General features: G+C 49.8%; 1 protein-coding gene across 1 annotated transcript in view; it reads left to right on the top strand.

The window, feature by feature from the left end:
* The window catches only part of FLT4 (fms related receptor tyrosine kinase 4), a 97,180-nt gene that overhangs the window by 30,099 nt on the left and 49,399 nt on the right, over positions 1 to 17,682 (top strand). Inside the window, exons 2-3 of the mRNA XM_045028301.1 lie at positions 8,519 to 8,615; positions 17,203 to 17,477. Of these exons, the coding sequence (XP_044884236.1) occupies positions 8,519 to 8,615; positions 17,203 to 17,477 (372 nt within the window). The remainder of the gene's footprint in view (positions 1 to 8,518; positions 8,616 to 17,202; positions 17,478 to 17,682) is intronic.

Below are 17,682 nucleotides of genomic sequence, written 5' to 3'. Positions count from 1 at the left end.
TTGATGGGCAGTTTTGCCTGAATAAGATGAGTGTGTCAGGATGTGTCCCTTTGCTGGGTGGGGGAGAAGGAGGCACGAATGTTTCTTTTTAGCTTTGTCTGTGTAACAGTTAAGTGTGCGCCAGGCCCGCGGCAGGGCTGGTGATGAGCCTCAGGTTCAGAGCTGGATCAGGGAAGTGAAGGACCATATTGTCCGATGTGCCCCCAGCCATGGGGCAGGTGGGGGGAAGGGGAAGGGAAGTGGAAATCTATGGCCTTGTCCTGACATTTCTGGTGCTGACATCCCCCATCAGCAGTAACCTCTGCTGTTGTTGACACAAGGAACTCACCCAAAAGGCTGTCTAGACATTCATTTGGCTGCCAGCTTCTTGGCTAATATCTGGAATTGCTCAGAGCTCAACTTGAAGGCAAACGAGGCAGAGAGGGGGGATTGAGGAGGGAAATGTCAATTCTCTTGTTAGAACAAATTAGATTGATTTCATTCCTCTTGCTCAACCTGGTTCCCTGCTCCTCTCCCCAGCGAGGAGCCGCTCAGATTTGAAACATACTCTCTCTTGCATAGGGTGACCAGACAGCAAGTGTGAAAAATCAGGACAGAGAGTGGGGGGTAATAGGAGTCTATATAAGAAAAAGACCCAAAAATCGGACGGTGCCTATAAAATCGGGACATGTGGTCACCCTACTCTTGCAGCGTTTGCTGGTTGCCTTTACCAGTGCTGCCCTGCGTCGTCCCCTCCGAGGTCAGACGGCAGGGAGACAAGAAGTGCTAATTAGCCCCAGTGTAGACTAGCTGCAGCCCCAGTGACGAGCCAAGTGAGTTTCCAGTCCAGGGGCGGTTCAGAACATGGGTGGTGTGGAGGCGAGCCATGAAACAGGAAGATGGCCAAGGACGGGAGAGAGGATGTGGCCAACAAGAGCGGGAAGAGGAGCTGAGAGGAAGACTATATGGGGGCTCAGAGGGAGAGGGGGAGGGCCGGGAAGAGGAGATGAGGGGAGAGGAGAAGGGGAGAGGGTCTGTGGCATAGGATGGGGGTGGGAATAGAGAGCAATGGGCCTAGGGTTAATGACCCCTTTGCTAAACGCTTGCGGCTCCAACTCTGGAAATACTTACTGGGGCCACTGGCGATAAAACAAACAGCCCTTTACAAATCCATTTATTAAGCCGCTTTGCGGAGCGAGGGGATATCTCAGTCCTGGGGCCCGGCTGGGGCTGCACGATACTTAGGGGTGACTGCAGCCGGCGTGTTTCAGTCCGGCATTGGACAGGAAAGGAAGTCAGCAAGAGGGACAGAGTGTGAACGAAATCCCTCTCCAGAGAGGAACTGTGTTAATCAACAGGTCGGACTCCTCCGAGAGGGAGGGAAAGGGAAACGGAGAAGTGCTGAAGTGGCTTGAGAGGGCTCAGAGAGGACCCCAACAGGGCTTTCTGCTGGCCTGAGCAGGATGGGAGCTCCCAGGTCTGAATGGCACTGACCGCAGCACACTCACATCGGCACCGCGAACGGCCCGGGCAAAGGCTCTTACTCTGTGTCTGGCCGTGGCTGCAGAGCTCCCTCCACAGCACTTCAGGCCAGCCCCCAGGTCCTAGCTGATGGTCCAGTGGCAATAGGAAAGGGCAGAGAATGAATTCACACACGCTGGGCCTAGCTGTCCTTTCTCAGACGCTGGTGTAAATCAGGAGTAACTCCACTGAAGTCAGCCTGGTTGGTGTAAAACCATTTAAGGGAGAAGGGGATCAGGCTCCCTGGCTGTACCGTTTCAATGTGCTTCCAGCACCAGCCTCATCTATGCTTTAACCTAACGCCATGGAATTATTACCTGGTCGGACAAAAGACTGAACGCTGGAGAAGTGCAGCAAGAGTTGGTTGGAGGCTCTAGCGTACACCATTGGTTGGCGACTGTTTTAGGGAGATTAGCCTTCCTTCCCTAGCAGTCCAACAGTCAGACAAACTCAAAAGCTCCTCTCTCTCACCAATAGAAGATACCACCTCACCCACCTTGTGAGTCCAACAGTGGGACAGAAGGGTCAGGTTGCAGAGAGGGCGGGTGGCAGGGAGGGCCAGCCATTCCATGTCAGAGACTAGCCCTTATTCCGAGAGAGCACCACATTGGGCTAGTGATTTCAGAGAGCAGAAGAGGGGGGTTTCAAGGAGATGAAGGGATCGCAGACAATAAATCCAGTAAGGATCAGGTCGTTGGGCTGCAGCCTGCCCCTTTAAGAGCCGTGTGCTGAAAGATCAAGGATAGGAAAACCGATGGGAAACGCACTTTTCCCGAAATAGACAAGGTGTGAGTGGCTGTGGAATCCTGCTTCCTCTCTCTATGTCCCATCAATCCAGCACTGTTTATTTTAATGTCCTGCTGCCAACTCACTTGGAAACCATCTTGAAAAAACAAAGATGGCTGGGGCTGCCGCATGCCTTTTTAATTACATTAATTCCTTCTCCACCAAAGTGTGTGTGTGTGATTTTAGATATCGCCCCCTTTCACTGCACGCAGACGTGCACAAAAATTGCACGTCATGGTACATGTAAGAGTTGGGTTCCCTGGGGCTCCCCCCGTGAGATGAAGTGGCTGAGTGATAATGTGTAGACTCTCCTGGGGGATGAGGGAGCATTGTATTCGCATGAGACATCTCCCTCACACTCTGGGATTTGCCAGGGACATGAACCATCTGTATGTCAGTCAGCTGAGGTTTAATAGCAGAACCCAGTGCCAAGATCAACTGTCAAGAGATTCAGGTTGTGTTGTGCGAGCACTGGGGAGAATTCCAGCACAGGGTGCATTACCTCGGGAAACTCCGCCACGTCAGTGCAGGCAAGGGATCCATGCAGGATGGGTCGGGGGGGTCTGGTGAAGGAGCAGGATGGGGCCGGGGGACGGCGTGGGGAGGAGTTCTGGTTCAAACTGTAGCGTGTCAGATGCCTTGGAGGTCAGTACCCCCTCAGAGACCACCGGTGACATGTATCCTCCTGCCCGTGAATCTGCCTAGTTACCCAAGCGACTTATTTAACTCCAGCCCCCATGATTCCCAGTCGCTGAATCACAGCTTGGGGCCTAAGGGTCACAGGTGCTTTTCTAGTTCAACACAAGAAGCTGTATCTAGAGGGATCGGGGCGCCTGGGAAACTCCCACTTGCTGTTACGAAAGGTTGGGAGCTATGGGGAAGATGAAGGGGGCTGAGCGAGGCGGGATGGATTGATGGGCGGGCCGGCTCCATGCTGGCTGATCAGTCACGCTGCTGTCCCCTGCTCAGTGCGATGAGCTCAGGCCATGGCGCATTCTGATGGAGCATTTGTTCCTTTTCCTGTTGTACTTGTGGACAGCCATGGACAGGATGCATCTGCAGGAATCCCAGAGCCCAAACCTGCACAGCTTGTACTTTTTCTTTCTTCCCCAGCCTTCCCGCCGCCCCCCCGGTGCTGTTTTCTAACAGGTCATAAAGTTGCACATAAAGGGAGCGAGGGTTTTGTTTTTGTGGCTGCGGGTGCTCCATTGGGTCTTCACCTGGGTCTCCATTGGAGGAGGTGCTCTGCCTTGAGCTCCTGCAGGTACCCAGGCTGACTGCACCTCCCCCCTAGGGAAACAACCCAGAGCACCAATCTCGATCAGCTGCTGCTAACATGCCTCACTTTTCCTAGGGAGGCAGCATGGGCGTGGGACCTGGAGGAGTCAGGAGCCCTTGGTTCTATTCCTGGCTCTGCCACTCACCTGCTGTGCATCCTTGGGCAAATCACTTCACCTCTGTGCCTCTGATGTTCCCTCCCACCCTTTGTCTGTCTCGTCCATTTAGTTTGTGAGCAATTTGGGGCAGGGGCTTTCTCTCACAACGTTTATGTGCAGCACCTACTGTGACGGTGCCCCTATCGCAGCTTGAGCCTCTGGGCACTACCGTAATATACATCATCATAACACACAGGGGTGGAGAGGGGTGAAAGTCGTAGCAAGTCACAGCTGATTGTAGATGGCAGTGAGCTCCACAGCTCCCCCTGACTCCTGCAGGGGCTTCGGTGCTCAGTGCCTCTGAAAACCAGGCCCTTGCAGAGACAGAATTATATTGCAGTTGAAGCCTTCCTCAGCATTTCCCCAGTAAAAGCAGGGAGCTGGGACCTGCAAATCAGTTTCTGAATCTTTCCTAGCTAATTAATTATTAGAATTATTTAATTTCCTGTCAGTTAAACTCACCAGATCAGGGAACTGATTTATTTTCAGGCCACTGCTGACATCTCACTTCTTCAGATGCAGGGAGTGAAAATTACAGATGTGTCGTCATATAATGCCTGCATCTGTAATTTTCACTCCCTGCATCTGAAGAAATGAGGTTTTTTACCCATGAAAGCTTATGCCCAAATAAATATGTTAGTCTTTAAGGTGCCACCGGACTCCTTGTTGTTTTTGTGGCGACAGACTAACACGGCTACCTCCTGATGCTGACATCTGGAGCTCCCAGCTGGTCAAGTGGATAAATGCACTCACCTTTCTGCTCTGAAGAACTGGGTTGATAATTTGCCCCGGTCACAAACAAACTGGGTGGAACCAGTCAAAAAATGCCTTTTATATTTTGCAGGGAATTTTTTTTTTAAATAATTTTTTTCAAACTTGTTTGTTTTATTCTGTTTTGTGTTTTCAATGAAAAACTGTAACCAAAGCCCAAAGCATTTTTAGTTTTTGAAAACCATTTTTGGTAACAATTTTCAGTTTTGAAAACGTACAATTGAATATTATTTTAGCAAAGCTCTGACCATTTCAGTTGCCGGTGTCTGGTTTTCCATCTAAAAAACTGGAAAAAAAAATGTCCCAAATGAAAGATTTCTATGAACATTTCTGTTGACACAAAAACTCCAGCCAGATGTAGAAATGAGTTTGGTGATCTCAGCCTAGATCTTAGTGGAGCTCTGCCTGGACCAGCAAGGAGTCCATGCAGGACCCGGGAGCATTGCGTAGCTGCGTGGGCACCCAGAACTGGACTAACAACAGGATTGTAAGTCTGGATTGATCTGCATTCTCGGAGCAGTGCTAGGACCAAAGGGAGGAGTATCAGAAGGGGTAAAGGTCTGGGCTTGGTAGAGCTGGGGAGGGATGTTCAGGCGGTGCTGCGGGTCGAGCCCGAGGTACATTGATGGAGGTGCACAGAAGAAGCTTAGGCTCTGACCATGCAGATACTTACCCATGTGCTTATCTTCGAGCGTGCGAGTCGTCCCATCAGGCAGGCATACACTGCATCTGGGAGCAACCCTCCCAGCCTGGGGGCGGGGCCCACCGACCTGTCCCAGCGGGGCTCATGCTAGTGCTCTGAAAATAGCGGTGTAGACACTGCGGCTCAGGCTGGAGCTTGGCCTGGGGGTGGGGTGGGTCAAAGTCATATCTACACAGCTATTTGTAAAGCTAGCACGAGCCCCGCTGACACTGCTCACTCCCAGATGCCCATTGACTCCACTGGGACGCCTCCTGGGAGCTCATTGTAGGGTCAGATCCTCGCACCCGCGCCATACCTGGCGCACTGCAGAGCTGCTAGCCCACTGCCTTCACTCTGAGAGGATGGGAAAATACCGCAAACAGACAAACAGGAGAAGCTTCTTGGAGGGTAGATAATAGCACCCCGTGTCTAATTGGTGCTGCTAGGGCTCCTGTGTTTATTTCATGGGTGGGCCACAATGTAATGGCACCTGCAGAGCTTGGTTTGTTTTCTCCATTTGTGTGCTAGGATCCATTCACTGGGCAGGTGCTGCAGGGCAGTGAGGAGTCTTGTGCCAGGCAGACCGGGTGCTCCCTGGCCATGTGGAGAGCAGTGTCTGCACAGCGATAGACATGGCCAGCGTAATAGGAAAGACAGATTTGCATTCAGACCAGACTTGTAGCAGAGGAGCTGGATTTTTTTTAATAAGTGTTGTTATATTTTTCGGGGATTTTATCACAAATGCTTTCATTTATTTTCACAACCATGGGGCACATTTTTTTGTATGTTGTCCGGAGTCTCTTTCTATCATTCGCTCTCTCTCTTTTTTTTTTTTTAAACAAACAGTTGTTTAAGTGATGGCCTGGGGTGGAAGAGACACTTAACCCCTTCTGTCTATGGCTCCCTCTCCTTGACTTCAACACTCACTCACTCTTTCCCTTTCTCAGTCTCCCCCTCACTCCCACACTGCCATCTTCTTTCACCCACACATGGCCTTATCCTCTTTCACTCACTCGCACCCTGTGCCAGAGTGTCAGACTGCATAGGCAAGGCCCCCGCGTTGGCACGCTGCAGTCGGGTTGCCTGGGCAAGGTCAGAGACCTGTTTGAAAAGCTGCTCACCCTGTCTGTCCCGCTTGTGCCACAGTTCTCTTGGGGCCTTTTTCTCATCATGTCTATCTCTGGCAGGTCCTTCACCCCCTACCACAGTCTCTTCAAATCCTTTATATCTTGTTCCCCTCCCAGGTATTTTTTTATAATTAATTATTTGCCGGGAGCTGACGATGTGCTCAGCACAACCCAGGGAACAAAAAGCAGGCAGTGCCTTCCTCAAAGAGCTTTCAGTCCAAATGAGGCAGACTTGGGGCAGGCCAGACCCACTGGGAAGCCTAGAGGAGTGACTGACTAGGATCCACTTATTTCATTGTAAGTGATGAATGTTGTTGACTCATTGCTTACGGGTTTGTGGAAGAAGTGAGTCTCTTGGAAGGATCTGAATGAGCAGGGAGGGTGGCAGTGTGTCTGTGTGTGTGTCTGTGTGTGTGTGTTTGTGTATGTGTGGGTGGGTGTGTTTAAAGGGCAGTGTGGACAAAGGCACAGATTCATTTAACTCAGATCACCTGATTCTGTGCTATGCACAAGTACAGTCATCTCATCACAGAGCCAACCCAGGAAAATCTGACCTCATCCCAGTCATCGCGTGTCACAGGAACAGGAAAAGAGTGATTGGGAGAACAGTCCATCCGTCAGAGCTAGAGCTGGGCGATTGCTAGCGCTAACCCTGTTTCCATAGACACAGCCAGTCATGTGGCTACAGGCAGAATGACTTCTAGGCGGGAAGGAAGTGGAAAACAATTAAAAACCCAGGCTGTCTGCGCAGAGCTCCGTTACTGGAGGTCCATTCACACAAGGTGGATGTTACTCTGCACGTCTCACAGCTGACTGCGGGAGCCTGTCTCAGTCTTCATATGGCCGCTTCTCATTTGCTTTTCCAGATTGGAGCTCAGTCCCAGAGGGAGCCAGTACTTTCACCAGACGCTTTCTTTCTTCAGCCTTTTCCATATCCTCAGTCACCTTCCTATCTAACGTAAAACCAAACTCACCAGCCCAGGAGCAAAACCTAATTGCCCTCCCTCAGCCAGGATGTTAACACGATTGCCAACCCCAGGAGTTCAAAGATCAGTCTCATGACTTTTGAGGCCTAGTTTAAAAACTAGGAGGCTTTTAATAATACATTCTTTCGTTCTTTTTCTTTGCCGCCTTCGCCTTTAGCGTGCACCTGGGTCACATTTTAAACTTTCTTTTGCAATCTTGAGAGCTAGAAACTTTTTTTTTTTTTAATGAAAGCCATGGGGCTTTCCTAATCACATCCCTTCAGAAGCTGGGGCTTTAAGATAAGCATCAAATATCACAAGGCTCACGATAAAATCAGGAAAGTTGGCCACACTGGGTTAATGAAAATCTGTGGTTATTTACCCTCCAGTAACTGTGGTTCTTTAAGATGATTTCTCAGTGTGGATCCCTCTTATGGTGGACATGTGTATCAGATGCGTGGCTTGTGCCCTAGAAGAGGGATCCACACAAGACTTGAAGAAGAAATTAATTATATTGTGTTCACCTATCCAAACAATGACTCTCTCCGCATAAGGGTGCGTAATTCGTCTCCTAGAATTCTACCCCCCCAGCCATGGAAATGGTTCTGCCTGAATCCCAAAAGGTACAACATCCTCCCAGACAGTCTCAGTCTTATCCAAGAGAGTCCATGGTTAGAAAAACATTCAGTGTAAGTGTGAAAAGATGCTGTTGCCTTTTGAGAGCCTTGTGTTGAAAGGTTTTCCCCACGTCATTGGTATGTATGCAAGAGTTCTGCGTTTTTAAATTGGGGGTCTGTAAGCAGATGAGATTCACACCCAACTTCAGACAAAACTACTGGTTTATTACTAAAAGGGATAATTCCAAAGCAATACTTCATGTAATCGCAGCCTCAACCAGCTCTTGACGATGGGCTGTTCCTAGATTTCCTTCAACCCAGCCTTAATCCTCTCTCCAGGCCTCATCTGCTCCTGTGTTTCCTTCCCTCAGGATCTGTACCAGACCCTTTGCTGGAGAAGTGCTCCATTATGGTTAGAGTCTAACGAACCTCACGTTCCCCAGTGAGTCAGGAGTAAATTAACTGGGGGCAACAGAATCCCACTGCTCTGTTACAGGGTCTTTCCCTCAGCAGGCCTGGTCACCCTCTTGCATTTACTTAGACTAGCTTTAGAGACCAAACCAAACTGCCACACAGTGGAGTGACCAGATTTATCACATTTCCACATTGCTCCTTCTCTTCTTTCTCTCCCCAGATCTGGTGAGAGGCTATTCTATGACCCCACCCACTCTCAGCATTACCGAGGAGGAACACACCATAAACTCCAAGGATACCCTGACTATTACCTGCAGGTAAGAGACAAATAAAAATGTCTTTGGGTAGATTGCCTGCGCCAGCTCTTAAGTGCTCAAAGAAAAGTCCAACAGGAGGTCATCAGTGGAGCCCCCTAGCTTCAGGACAGCTGGAAATGGGCGGTTTAACACGGCTTGTTAGAAGTCTATGGCAGATATTCCTGGTTGAAGAAGAATCCCCTGAGATGGTGGTAACCTCCATTACATGTAGGACCAGCTGGAAGCAGCTAGTAGAAGAACGGGGAGCTGCTTGCATGGTCTCACAGGTTCCATCGTTGGCTCTACAATAAGGTGTTTTCTTTACCATCCTCCTCTTCCTTTTCTGTGTGATGGCCTCTTTGGCACTACTCTCCCTGCTGTTCCAGCTAGTTTCTGGCTTCTCTCTGGAGCAAAGGGTGCCAGCCATTTGATGGTTTTATGCTGTGGAGAAATCGAGACTGTGGGGAGAAAGCCACTCTCATCGATGACTGTGGCTGCATCCAGAGTCCCTTCTTGTTTTCCAGCGAGCAGGGGCTTAATGTCTTGCTTAGTCCTCACACAGATGGGCAAGGCAAGGCTGTTGGGGGGTGGAAGGCCGCCGACAAGCTCTCAGGGAGGGATGGGTAACTCTGTAAGAGGAGCTTGGCAATCGAAAAGAGAGTATGCCTTTGAGAAGACAGAGCTCTGCACTGACTGGACTGGACACACCACCCTGCAGCCCTTAAGGAAAAATAAAACTGGGGGGAGAGAGACTTTGCTGGTTCAAACTGGGTTTTGCTGCTGAATCAATAGTTTCACCCCAACAACTTAAAGCGATCGATGCCAGGATTTGAGAGCATGTCTCCAGTGGTGGCATGCAGCCCACTGTACTGAAAGCCCTAATATGCAGTACAGTGGCACGTCCACTCCAAACCCCTCTGGAAGTGTGTCAGGCTTGTCTACTCATCTTGACATAGGTTTATCTAGCCTTTTCTTGAACACCCCTCGTAACTGTGCACCATTGTTACCTGGCAAGTCATTTGTTATCTTGGTTCTGGGGAGCAAGTGGAAGGCTAGAAAATACAGATGAAGTCAGTGGAGTTCCTCACGGGTGCAGGGATCTGCTGCCCAGTTCTCTTTGCAGTGTTGGTGCCACACTCTCCCATGCCTTCATTTGGACCTTGGTAGGTAAAGGAGCGAGACGGTGTAATTGATCTCAGTTTAGGGGACCTGTCTTCACATCACAAAACCTACCGTACCTCGGTGGAACCCTTCTTAGCAGAGGCCCAGGAGTGGACGGGCATGCCAGCGGTTGGAGCAGAGTGGAACATGCTCATGCTCCAGTGCCCATGCGCTGCCTTGTCTTTGAATACATACTCCTTCATTCCCTAGCGATGTCGTGTCAGCATCGTTCAGCACACTAGTAGAGCTGCTGCAGCATAGGCGGCGGTGCCTTCCCAGCTGCATAGCTGGCTTGAGAAGGCTTCCTGCCATGGCTGAGCAGGAAGGGTCCTGCCTGGCATCTAACATACTGCAGGGTGCGTGTTGCTCCACCTCTGAGCGGGTGCAGCGTGCATGCCTGACCTTCTGTGAGTCAGTGCTGGCTGCTGATGGCAAGGCTTCCTTCTGCTGTCCTGTACACTCTGGAGGGAAGCTGGCTGCCAGCTGAGATTTCACCCATCTTGTTCTTTTGCATGAGACTGAGGAAGCCACACCCTTTTGCCCCCACTTGCAGCAACACACGCAAGGGCAGAACCCCACACGTAAGCATACGTATAGTTATCCATTACCTCTGTGATGTGCACTGCACGAGACATCGAGCAACACGCTCCCTGTGATGGGTTAGTTGCCAGCCCTGACCCGTCCTGCTCAGCCGTGGAAGGAAACCGTCTCAAGCCAGATGTACAGCTGGGAAGGGAAGTGATGGATAAATGCATAGAGGCCTGTGTTGCTGGTTGATCTAAGGCAAAGAGGATGTATTCAGGCTAGAAGTGGGTGGGTAAATAAAAAATACCCCCTGCCAGTCCGTGCCCTTGGCTGTCCTGTATGCATATACTTGACTGTTTAATATGCCGTGTGAGGCCCTTCTCTTTAATTCCACCCCTCCAGGCCAGGAAATAGCAGTTATGCTAACATTGTATCTTTAGTTATACCCTTATTATGTATCTATTTACATGAAAGGAAACCATGGGGAGCAGAAAAGAGTCTGATTTCCAGTCTGGACTCTACGCAGAAAGGCCTCCTCTGCCAAAGCGAAATGACCCAGGCTCTCAGTTAGCATCCGAGAAACAGAAGAAGCTACCCAAATAGCTTACAGCTTCCCCCGTTCCCTGCTGCTGACTTCGGCTCATCTTTCATGCTCGCTAGGGAGACATCCCAACTGCGGGCCAGGGTGGAAATGGTAGAGGCAAAAATGGAGCAACTTTGTCTTGAGCTCCCAGATGTTCGGGAGAATACAGGGCCAGCCAAAGATCACAAGGGAGGCCTGCAAACAGCACTGAGGGGGAGGGATCCCAGCACCTTCCACAGTATCATGAAAACTCTGCCCACTTGAAGGCCTGCGTCCTCTCAGAGTAGGGCGTGCGCCCTACATTACCCAGAGATCGATACCCAGAGACTGGTACCCAGAGAATGATCACTTTACGGGGACACTCTACAGACACTGCTGGAGTTCCCTCTCTGCACCTTCGGTGTGGTTCAGATGCTCCCCCTCCTCCGGTGGAGCTCTAGGGCTGGAGTTTCTGTAACACTTGAGGGGATGACTCTGCTGAGAAGGCAGTTACCTTATCATCCTCACCCCCAACCGCTCCTTCATTGGAATGAAAAGCAAATCCTCACTGGTTCATACAGCGTTAATTATGCCCAGCTGTGTCTCCAAGTCTCCTCTGGACCCTGGACCACCCTGAAAAGACATGGCTTACATTAATGGGAGCTGAAGGGTTATGGCAGCAAAAATATGCAGCGTGCAGACCACAGAGGTGTGGGGGCAGAGAAGAGAAAAGGGGGAGGGGTCCCGTGGTGGCAGGGGGAGATCGTTGAACTAAAATGATGTCCTTTCAGATTAGTAACCAGTGACCCTCCTGCTGGGAGTCAAAGTGGAGCTGGCTTTTGTTTGTCCACATTGTAACTCCTAGGATTGGAACCATCCTTTTTAGCTGCCTCCCATCCCTGTAGTACAAGGCTGCTAAGCAGTGTTTAGGCAGAGAACTGCACTCAAGCTGGCTTTTGTTTCCTTGCACAGACAGTGCCGGGCCCCATGTAAAAAAACCTCTTTTGCTTCCGGAAAGGTGCATCAGCTCTGGGCCCTTGGAGTGCCCAGCAGCAGAGCCGAGCAACTGAGTCTGAGCATGTGATGGAGTAGGGACAAAGGGGTGAGAGCCACACTTTTATGAGTTCAAGTCCCAAGAATGGCGAAAACAATATTGGGCTGAATCTCAGTGTTCAGGGCCTGGCAGCACTTGCCAGAGGGGAAGCCGAGAGACGGTGCCTTTCCATTTCCTGAATACTGGAGCAGAGCACATGGGAGCTGCTTGCACAGCAGCAGAAACATCAGGGGGAAAGAAATGCAAAAAGAGATTGGTATCACACCTCTCACTACCTGCCCTTTACATCCTCCTGCAGGTTTTAGTCACTCAGGCGTGCTGGGTCGGCATAAGTGGCTTTGAAATTCAGGCCTGGTCTAGTGCCTTAACTGTACTGGTATAACTAAAACTGCACAACCCTCTACTGGGATGCAGTTATAACCGCACAAATGTGCTTTATGCTGGTATAGCTGTTCACGTACGGGAAAAGGGACAGCTGTACCAGTATAAATCCCCATTAGCCCAGGGTAACTGCATCCACACTAGGGCTGTCACTGGTATAACTATTTTGGTGAACATAAAATCACATCCCGAACTGCCATAGTTATATCAGTAAAACTTTTAAGTGTAGAGCAGGCCTCAGAAAGGGGAGGGGAGGATTGTCATTAACTGCACAATGGTTTAATAGAGCTGCTTAATGGATGCTTGTGGCTGCACAAATATTGCTCTGGGAGAAAGGAAGTTTGATCCTGGACCTCTCCTGGCTCACGATGACAAGTACGTGAGCACTGTTGTGGTGCTGCAAGCGTGGAAGGAGAAACCTATGTCCTGCACGGAGGCTTTCATGGGAGCATTTGGAAGAAGCAGAACTGCTCCCATTTTGATTGGCTGCTCAGCATGGCGGACCCAAAAAGTCCTACCTGAAGTTTGGTGATCTCTCTTCAACAGCTTAGACCACAGAGCTTCTGCAATTTTTGCTATGTATCCCTCAGTCTGTGTTTGGGAGATACAGAGAGGGCAGGTAAGAAGAGTGCTGTCAGTTCCTCTCCATCTCCCTTGAAGAGCATCCTTTCAGAAAGTACTTCGGCTAATGAAGAAAACAGCTGTTGAGAAGTCTGTACTGCGTCTGTTGTTAGCTGGCACTAGCACCGCCTGTCTCCTCACTCTCAGCAATGCAGAATGCCGTCAAGGACCTGACAGATGGGCCAATGCTGGGTCAGTGTGACGAAGACCATTTTGAAACAAAACGGTGAAGGTGACATATAGCTGAGAGGGAGATGCCCAGAAACCATTACTCGGACCTCTTCCAAACCCAGCCAGCCAGGTTCAGAGGTGAATCTAAGAGAGTCTAAGCTGGTGTAACTTCCATCTCCTTCTAGCCCACTTAACACACAAATTACACTAACTTAGACTCACGCCCACTTACCGACATGTAACTCACCCCCCCCCCCATACACATCACCACGGAATTTGGACCAGAAATGTTTGAGGCAAGAGTGCTTCAATTAACAACAACCCATGGGCCTGTCAACATGTCTGTTTGTATTGGCCCATCTCAGATATATGTTTATATAAATATCCATCATTCGTCTACTGCTAGCCCTGATGGTTAATAAAACAATGGATTGGACAACATATGAAAACCCCAATCGGTAAACAAACAGAAAGCAGAAACTCTGGAGACTTGTAGAAATATTAAGCTTCATATGCAGCCCCAAGAATTCCTGAACAAATGCAAGAGGTTTTGAGGCTCCATAATACTGTCTGCTTTAAAATCTTGAGATCTAGTTAATAAGCACTGCTGACCAGCTAGCGTCTGGTCTCCCAGGCTTTTGAAAAGCAAGTTAAGTGTAGAGGGCGTAGGTGGACTCAGTAGGGAATGACATGTATGACTCTGGATAGGAGGTGAGGAGGGTTTATCATTTTATTTCTGGTTTCGATGTCTGATTGATCGATTGATTTTATGTATATGCATTGGATGGAAACAATTTAAAAATCCAAATATATTTTTAAAATATAAATAAGAGCCTATGGAAAAGAGTCAAGTTAATCTAGCGTCTCCCCAACGCTGGCTTGTTCTGTCCTAGTGAAACTAGATTCGCGCAACATCGGAGACTTAAAGTGCCACTCTGCTCAGGTGCCATTGTAAAAACAGCCCCTTCTTGCTCGACGGACCTGTCCTTTTGTGTATGCCGGGTCTGCTCATTTTAGTGATAAAGATACCTTTAAAGGACAGTTTTATTCCTGTTAGCTCTGTGAGACTGAGTGAATTGCGGTTTCAATTCCATTTCCTGAATCAACAGAATTAAGTAAACAGAAATGTTCCCGTCAGTTACTCTGGTGCGAGCCCACTGAAGACAAGGGGGTTGCACAGGTGCCATTGAGGGCAAATTTTGAATAAAATGTGGATGCTCAGATATGACTGAGGGCACAATGTAGCCTGAAGCTCTTGTTATTGGTGATATGTGAGCAGGAAAGGACCCAGCTCAGCTCTCCAAGCCCAGGCTGAGTTTGCAGAACAGGCAGCTAGAACATACATTGTTCTGCTGGTGCATTCATGAGGCACAATGAACACGGAACTCCACAATGCCTCCCTGAGCCACCTTTCACAACAGAGCCACCTTTTAACAGAGCCCAGGACTCTGTGACAAGCCTACAAAACCCGTTTCAAAAGCCATGGACATTTGGAGCAAAGAGACTTGGAATTCTCCAGTCTGCACCTTCGGTTAGAGAAATGGGGCTAAATGCATCATGTAAATTTCATCTCCCACCACCTCCTGATCCCAGAGGAGGGAAGCTATACGTACTGGTCAGGATTTCATGGTATATCCATCCAGACAGGTTGCTCGGTGGATGTGTTAAATCAGCACAGTCCCTGGCTCCCTTGGCCACTCTCTCTTCCCAGCACCACCCACTTTGGAAGCTGCACTGTCCCCATGTGGGCATCCCTGGGACCACAACAGCCTCCCTTCCTCATGCACCTCCTGCTGCTTGGGCTTTTCCCCTGCATCTGCACGGGTATCATTTGGCTTAGACTCGGGAATGAGTCTGGGCCAAAAAGTACCAAGAGTCTTTGTAAGTAATGAAGCATCTAATTCTGGATCCTGATTGGTGGAGAAGACAACCAGCTCCTGATCCTTTGGTGAACATGCCACAATGCCATGAAACACCTAGAAACACAGGAACTGCCAGACTGGACCAGAACCAAGGTCCATCTAACCCAGTAGCCTGTCTCTGACAGTGGCCAACACCAGGGACTTCAGAGGGCGGTGTAAGAATCTCACAGTAGGCAGGTGTAGGATAATCTGCCCCCACATTAGGTCTCATCCTGGTCTCTGATAGTTAGAGATTGGTTTACACCCTGAAGCATGAGGTTTAACATCCCTTCCAAAAGAGTTGTTAGCATGGACTATTTTAATATCTGTGTACAATTCCTGAGACTTCTCTTGCTCCCTATATTGTCAGGGACCGGGACCGCTGTGGAGGTAGGAGAGGGGTCTTGCATCATTCAACAGAGACCTCTGTGGCTAATTAGAGGAACTATAAATTCCTTCCAGCCTTCCTCTGCCAAGCAAGGTCTCTGCAGCACAGAGCTTTCAGGAAGGGAAATCCTCTGCTAAAGACAAATACAAAGAGGAAGGCATGGCATCTCCAATGCCATGGGACAGGAACCCTATCATGGGCTAGTGTCAGCTCATATCGAATTGTGCCCTCTGAGGGCTCTTTATCTAATTTCTTTTCTTATCTTTATCTAATTTCCTCCTCCTAGTTCCTTGCTTAAAGAATCCAGCTATTGGTGGTAATCGCTCTTTCTCTGAGGCAGGGTCTGATTTCGGAGAGCGAAACCTTCAGCGTAGAATACACAATAGTGTTATTTTTAATGAGAGAGTGCTGTTGTGTCGAGCGGTGTGGGTGGGTTTTTGCACACAGATGAGTGTCTGTGTGTATCCCAGGCTCCATAAATCCTAGATCGTGTGTAAATACACACGTATTTCATGCCTGGAGTTTTCTTCATGTTCCCTGGCACTTTCTCCTTGAAGGATAGAGCACAAACTCTGGTGTCCTCCTTGGGTTTGATGAACATTTGCAGTCAGAGCTCTCCACAACCAGATTAGAGCCGGCCTGTAAGGAGCTCGTTGGGCAGCCCCATACAGAAAAGGTTAGAGGAACTAGCATTGAGGGACCGCTTGAATAAAAACACATGGTGAGAGCCTCTGCCAGGGTGATTGGCTGCAGGGAGTCCCAGCTGGTATGAAAGGGAGGGAAATAGACCCAGCGGCTGGATTTAAGGAAGTTCAGTTTGAGTTTGTAGCTTTCCGTTTGTTTGATCTCCTTTGCTCTCTCCTCATTTTCTTTCTTCCTTTTTCTTTCCAATACGCCATATTCCTCTTTCATTTCTCCTCTCCTCTCCATTTATCACATCAGAGCCTGAGTCAGCTGCTGCCCCACATGAGGTAAGGACAGACTATGTCATGTCTAAGGGCTTGTCAAAACTACCCGCCAGATCGGCGGGCAGTGATCGATCCAGCGGGGGTCGATTTATCGCGTCTAGTATAGATGTGATAAATTGATCGCTCTCCCGTCGACTCCGGTGCTCCACCAGAATGAGAAGCACAAGCAGAGTCAATGGGAGAGCATCAGCTGTCGACTTACCACAGTGAAGATACCGTGGTAAGTAGATCTAAGTACGTCGACTTCGGCTACGCTATTCACGTAGCTGAAGTTGTATATCTTAGCTCGACCCCGCGCGGTAGTGTAGACAAGCCCTTAAATGTTGTCTATATGGGAAATACTGGAGAAATGGATCCTTTCTCTCTAGCTCCTGGGCTAATCCTCATCCTGGAATCAGTGTTAGTGAAATAAAGTCGTGGGAACTAGGGACGGGTAGACTCCCTATTGAAAGTGAACTGATATTTGAGAGCATGAAATTCCCTGTGGAGGTGTCCCCATGGCAATGGGATATATCCACCTTCCTGTGTGGCACTGGCGGTGCTAATGGAGCTATATGCTTTCACCATCGCACTCCCCACGAGGAGCAAGATGGTTCCTCCAGTGGCGTTCATGGCCTGAACTTCCAGGCATGTGCAGACATGGGCTGGGCACACCTTATCTGGCTCTCCTGGGGGAGAACAGGGACAGCTGTCTGGTGCCTGGGGCCCCCTTTTCCCAATCCGCACAGGAGAAGTAGGGAAAAAAGATGGCCCTGGCAGGTGAGGGTAGTAGCCACACTCCTGTGCGAATGAAGGGAAGGTTGAGTAAGGATGCACAGCCCCCCAGGTTGTGCCATTCCTGGTCACTGGCTAACCTTTCCCTTTGTTTCTGTAAAGAGGGCAGCACCCCCTGGAGTGGTCGTGGCCTGGGGGCCTGGTGGACCCTGACCAGGGCGAAAAGGAGAACGAGACAGTGGTACTGGTGACCCTCAGTGGCGGCCGGACCATCAGGGAGGAGGACTGTGAGGGCACCGACACAAAGCCCTACTGCAAGGTCTTAGTGCTGGCCGGGACCCAGGCGAATGACACAGGCTACTACCGGTGCTACTACAAGTACATCAGCGCCAAAATCGAGGGCACCACTGCGATCAGCATCTATGTGTTTGTGAGAGGTAAGAAGCCAGTGACTGTGCCGCTTCACCTGCCGTCACCCAGACCCGGCCTGGGTGCGCTCACGGGCTGGCCCACATGCTAGCCTTAAAACCCTTCCTGGGAAGTAGCTATCGCAGCAGGTGGGGAGGACTAGCCCAAGGCGAAGCGGCTGAGGGGTTAGAGTCAGTGTGCGTGGGAAAGGGTCACCAGCCTTCTAAAGGGAGA

The sequence above is a fragment of the Mauremys mutica genome, chromosome 8 (assembly GCF_020497125.1).
Source record: "Mauremys mutica isolate MM-2020 ecotype Southern chromosome 8, ASM2049712v1, whole genome shotgun sequence".
NCBI lineage: Eukaryota > Metazoa > Chordata > Testudines > Geoemydidae > Mauremys > Mauremys mutica.
The sequence above is the reverse complement of the archived record's forward strand: the minus strand, read 5'-3'. Positions and strand labels throughout refer to the sequence as shown.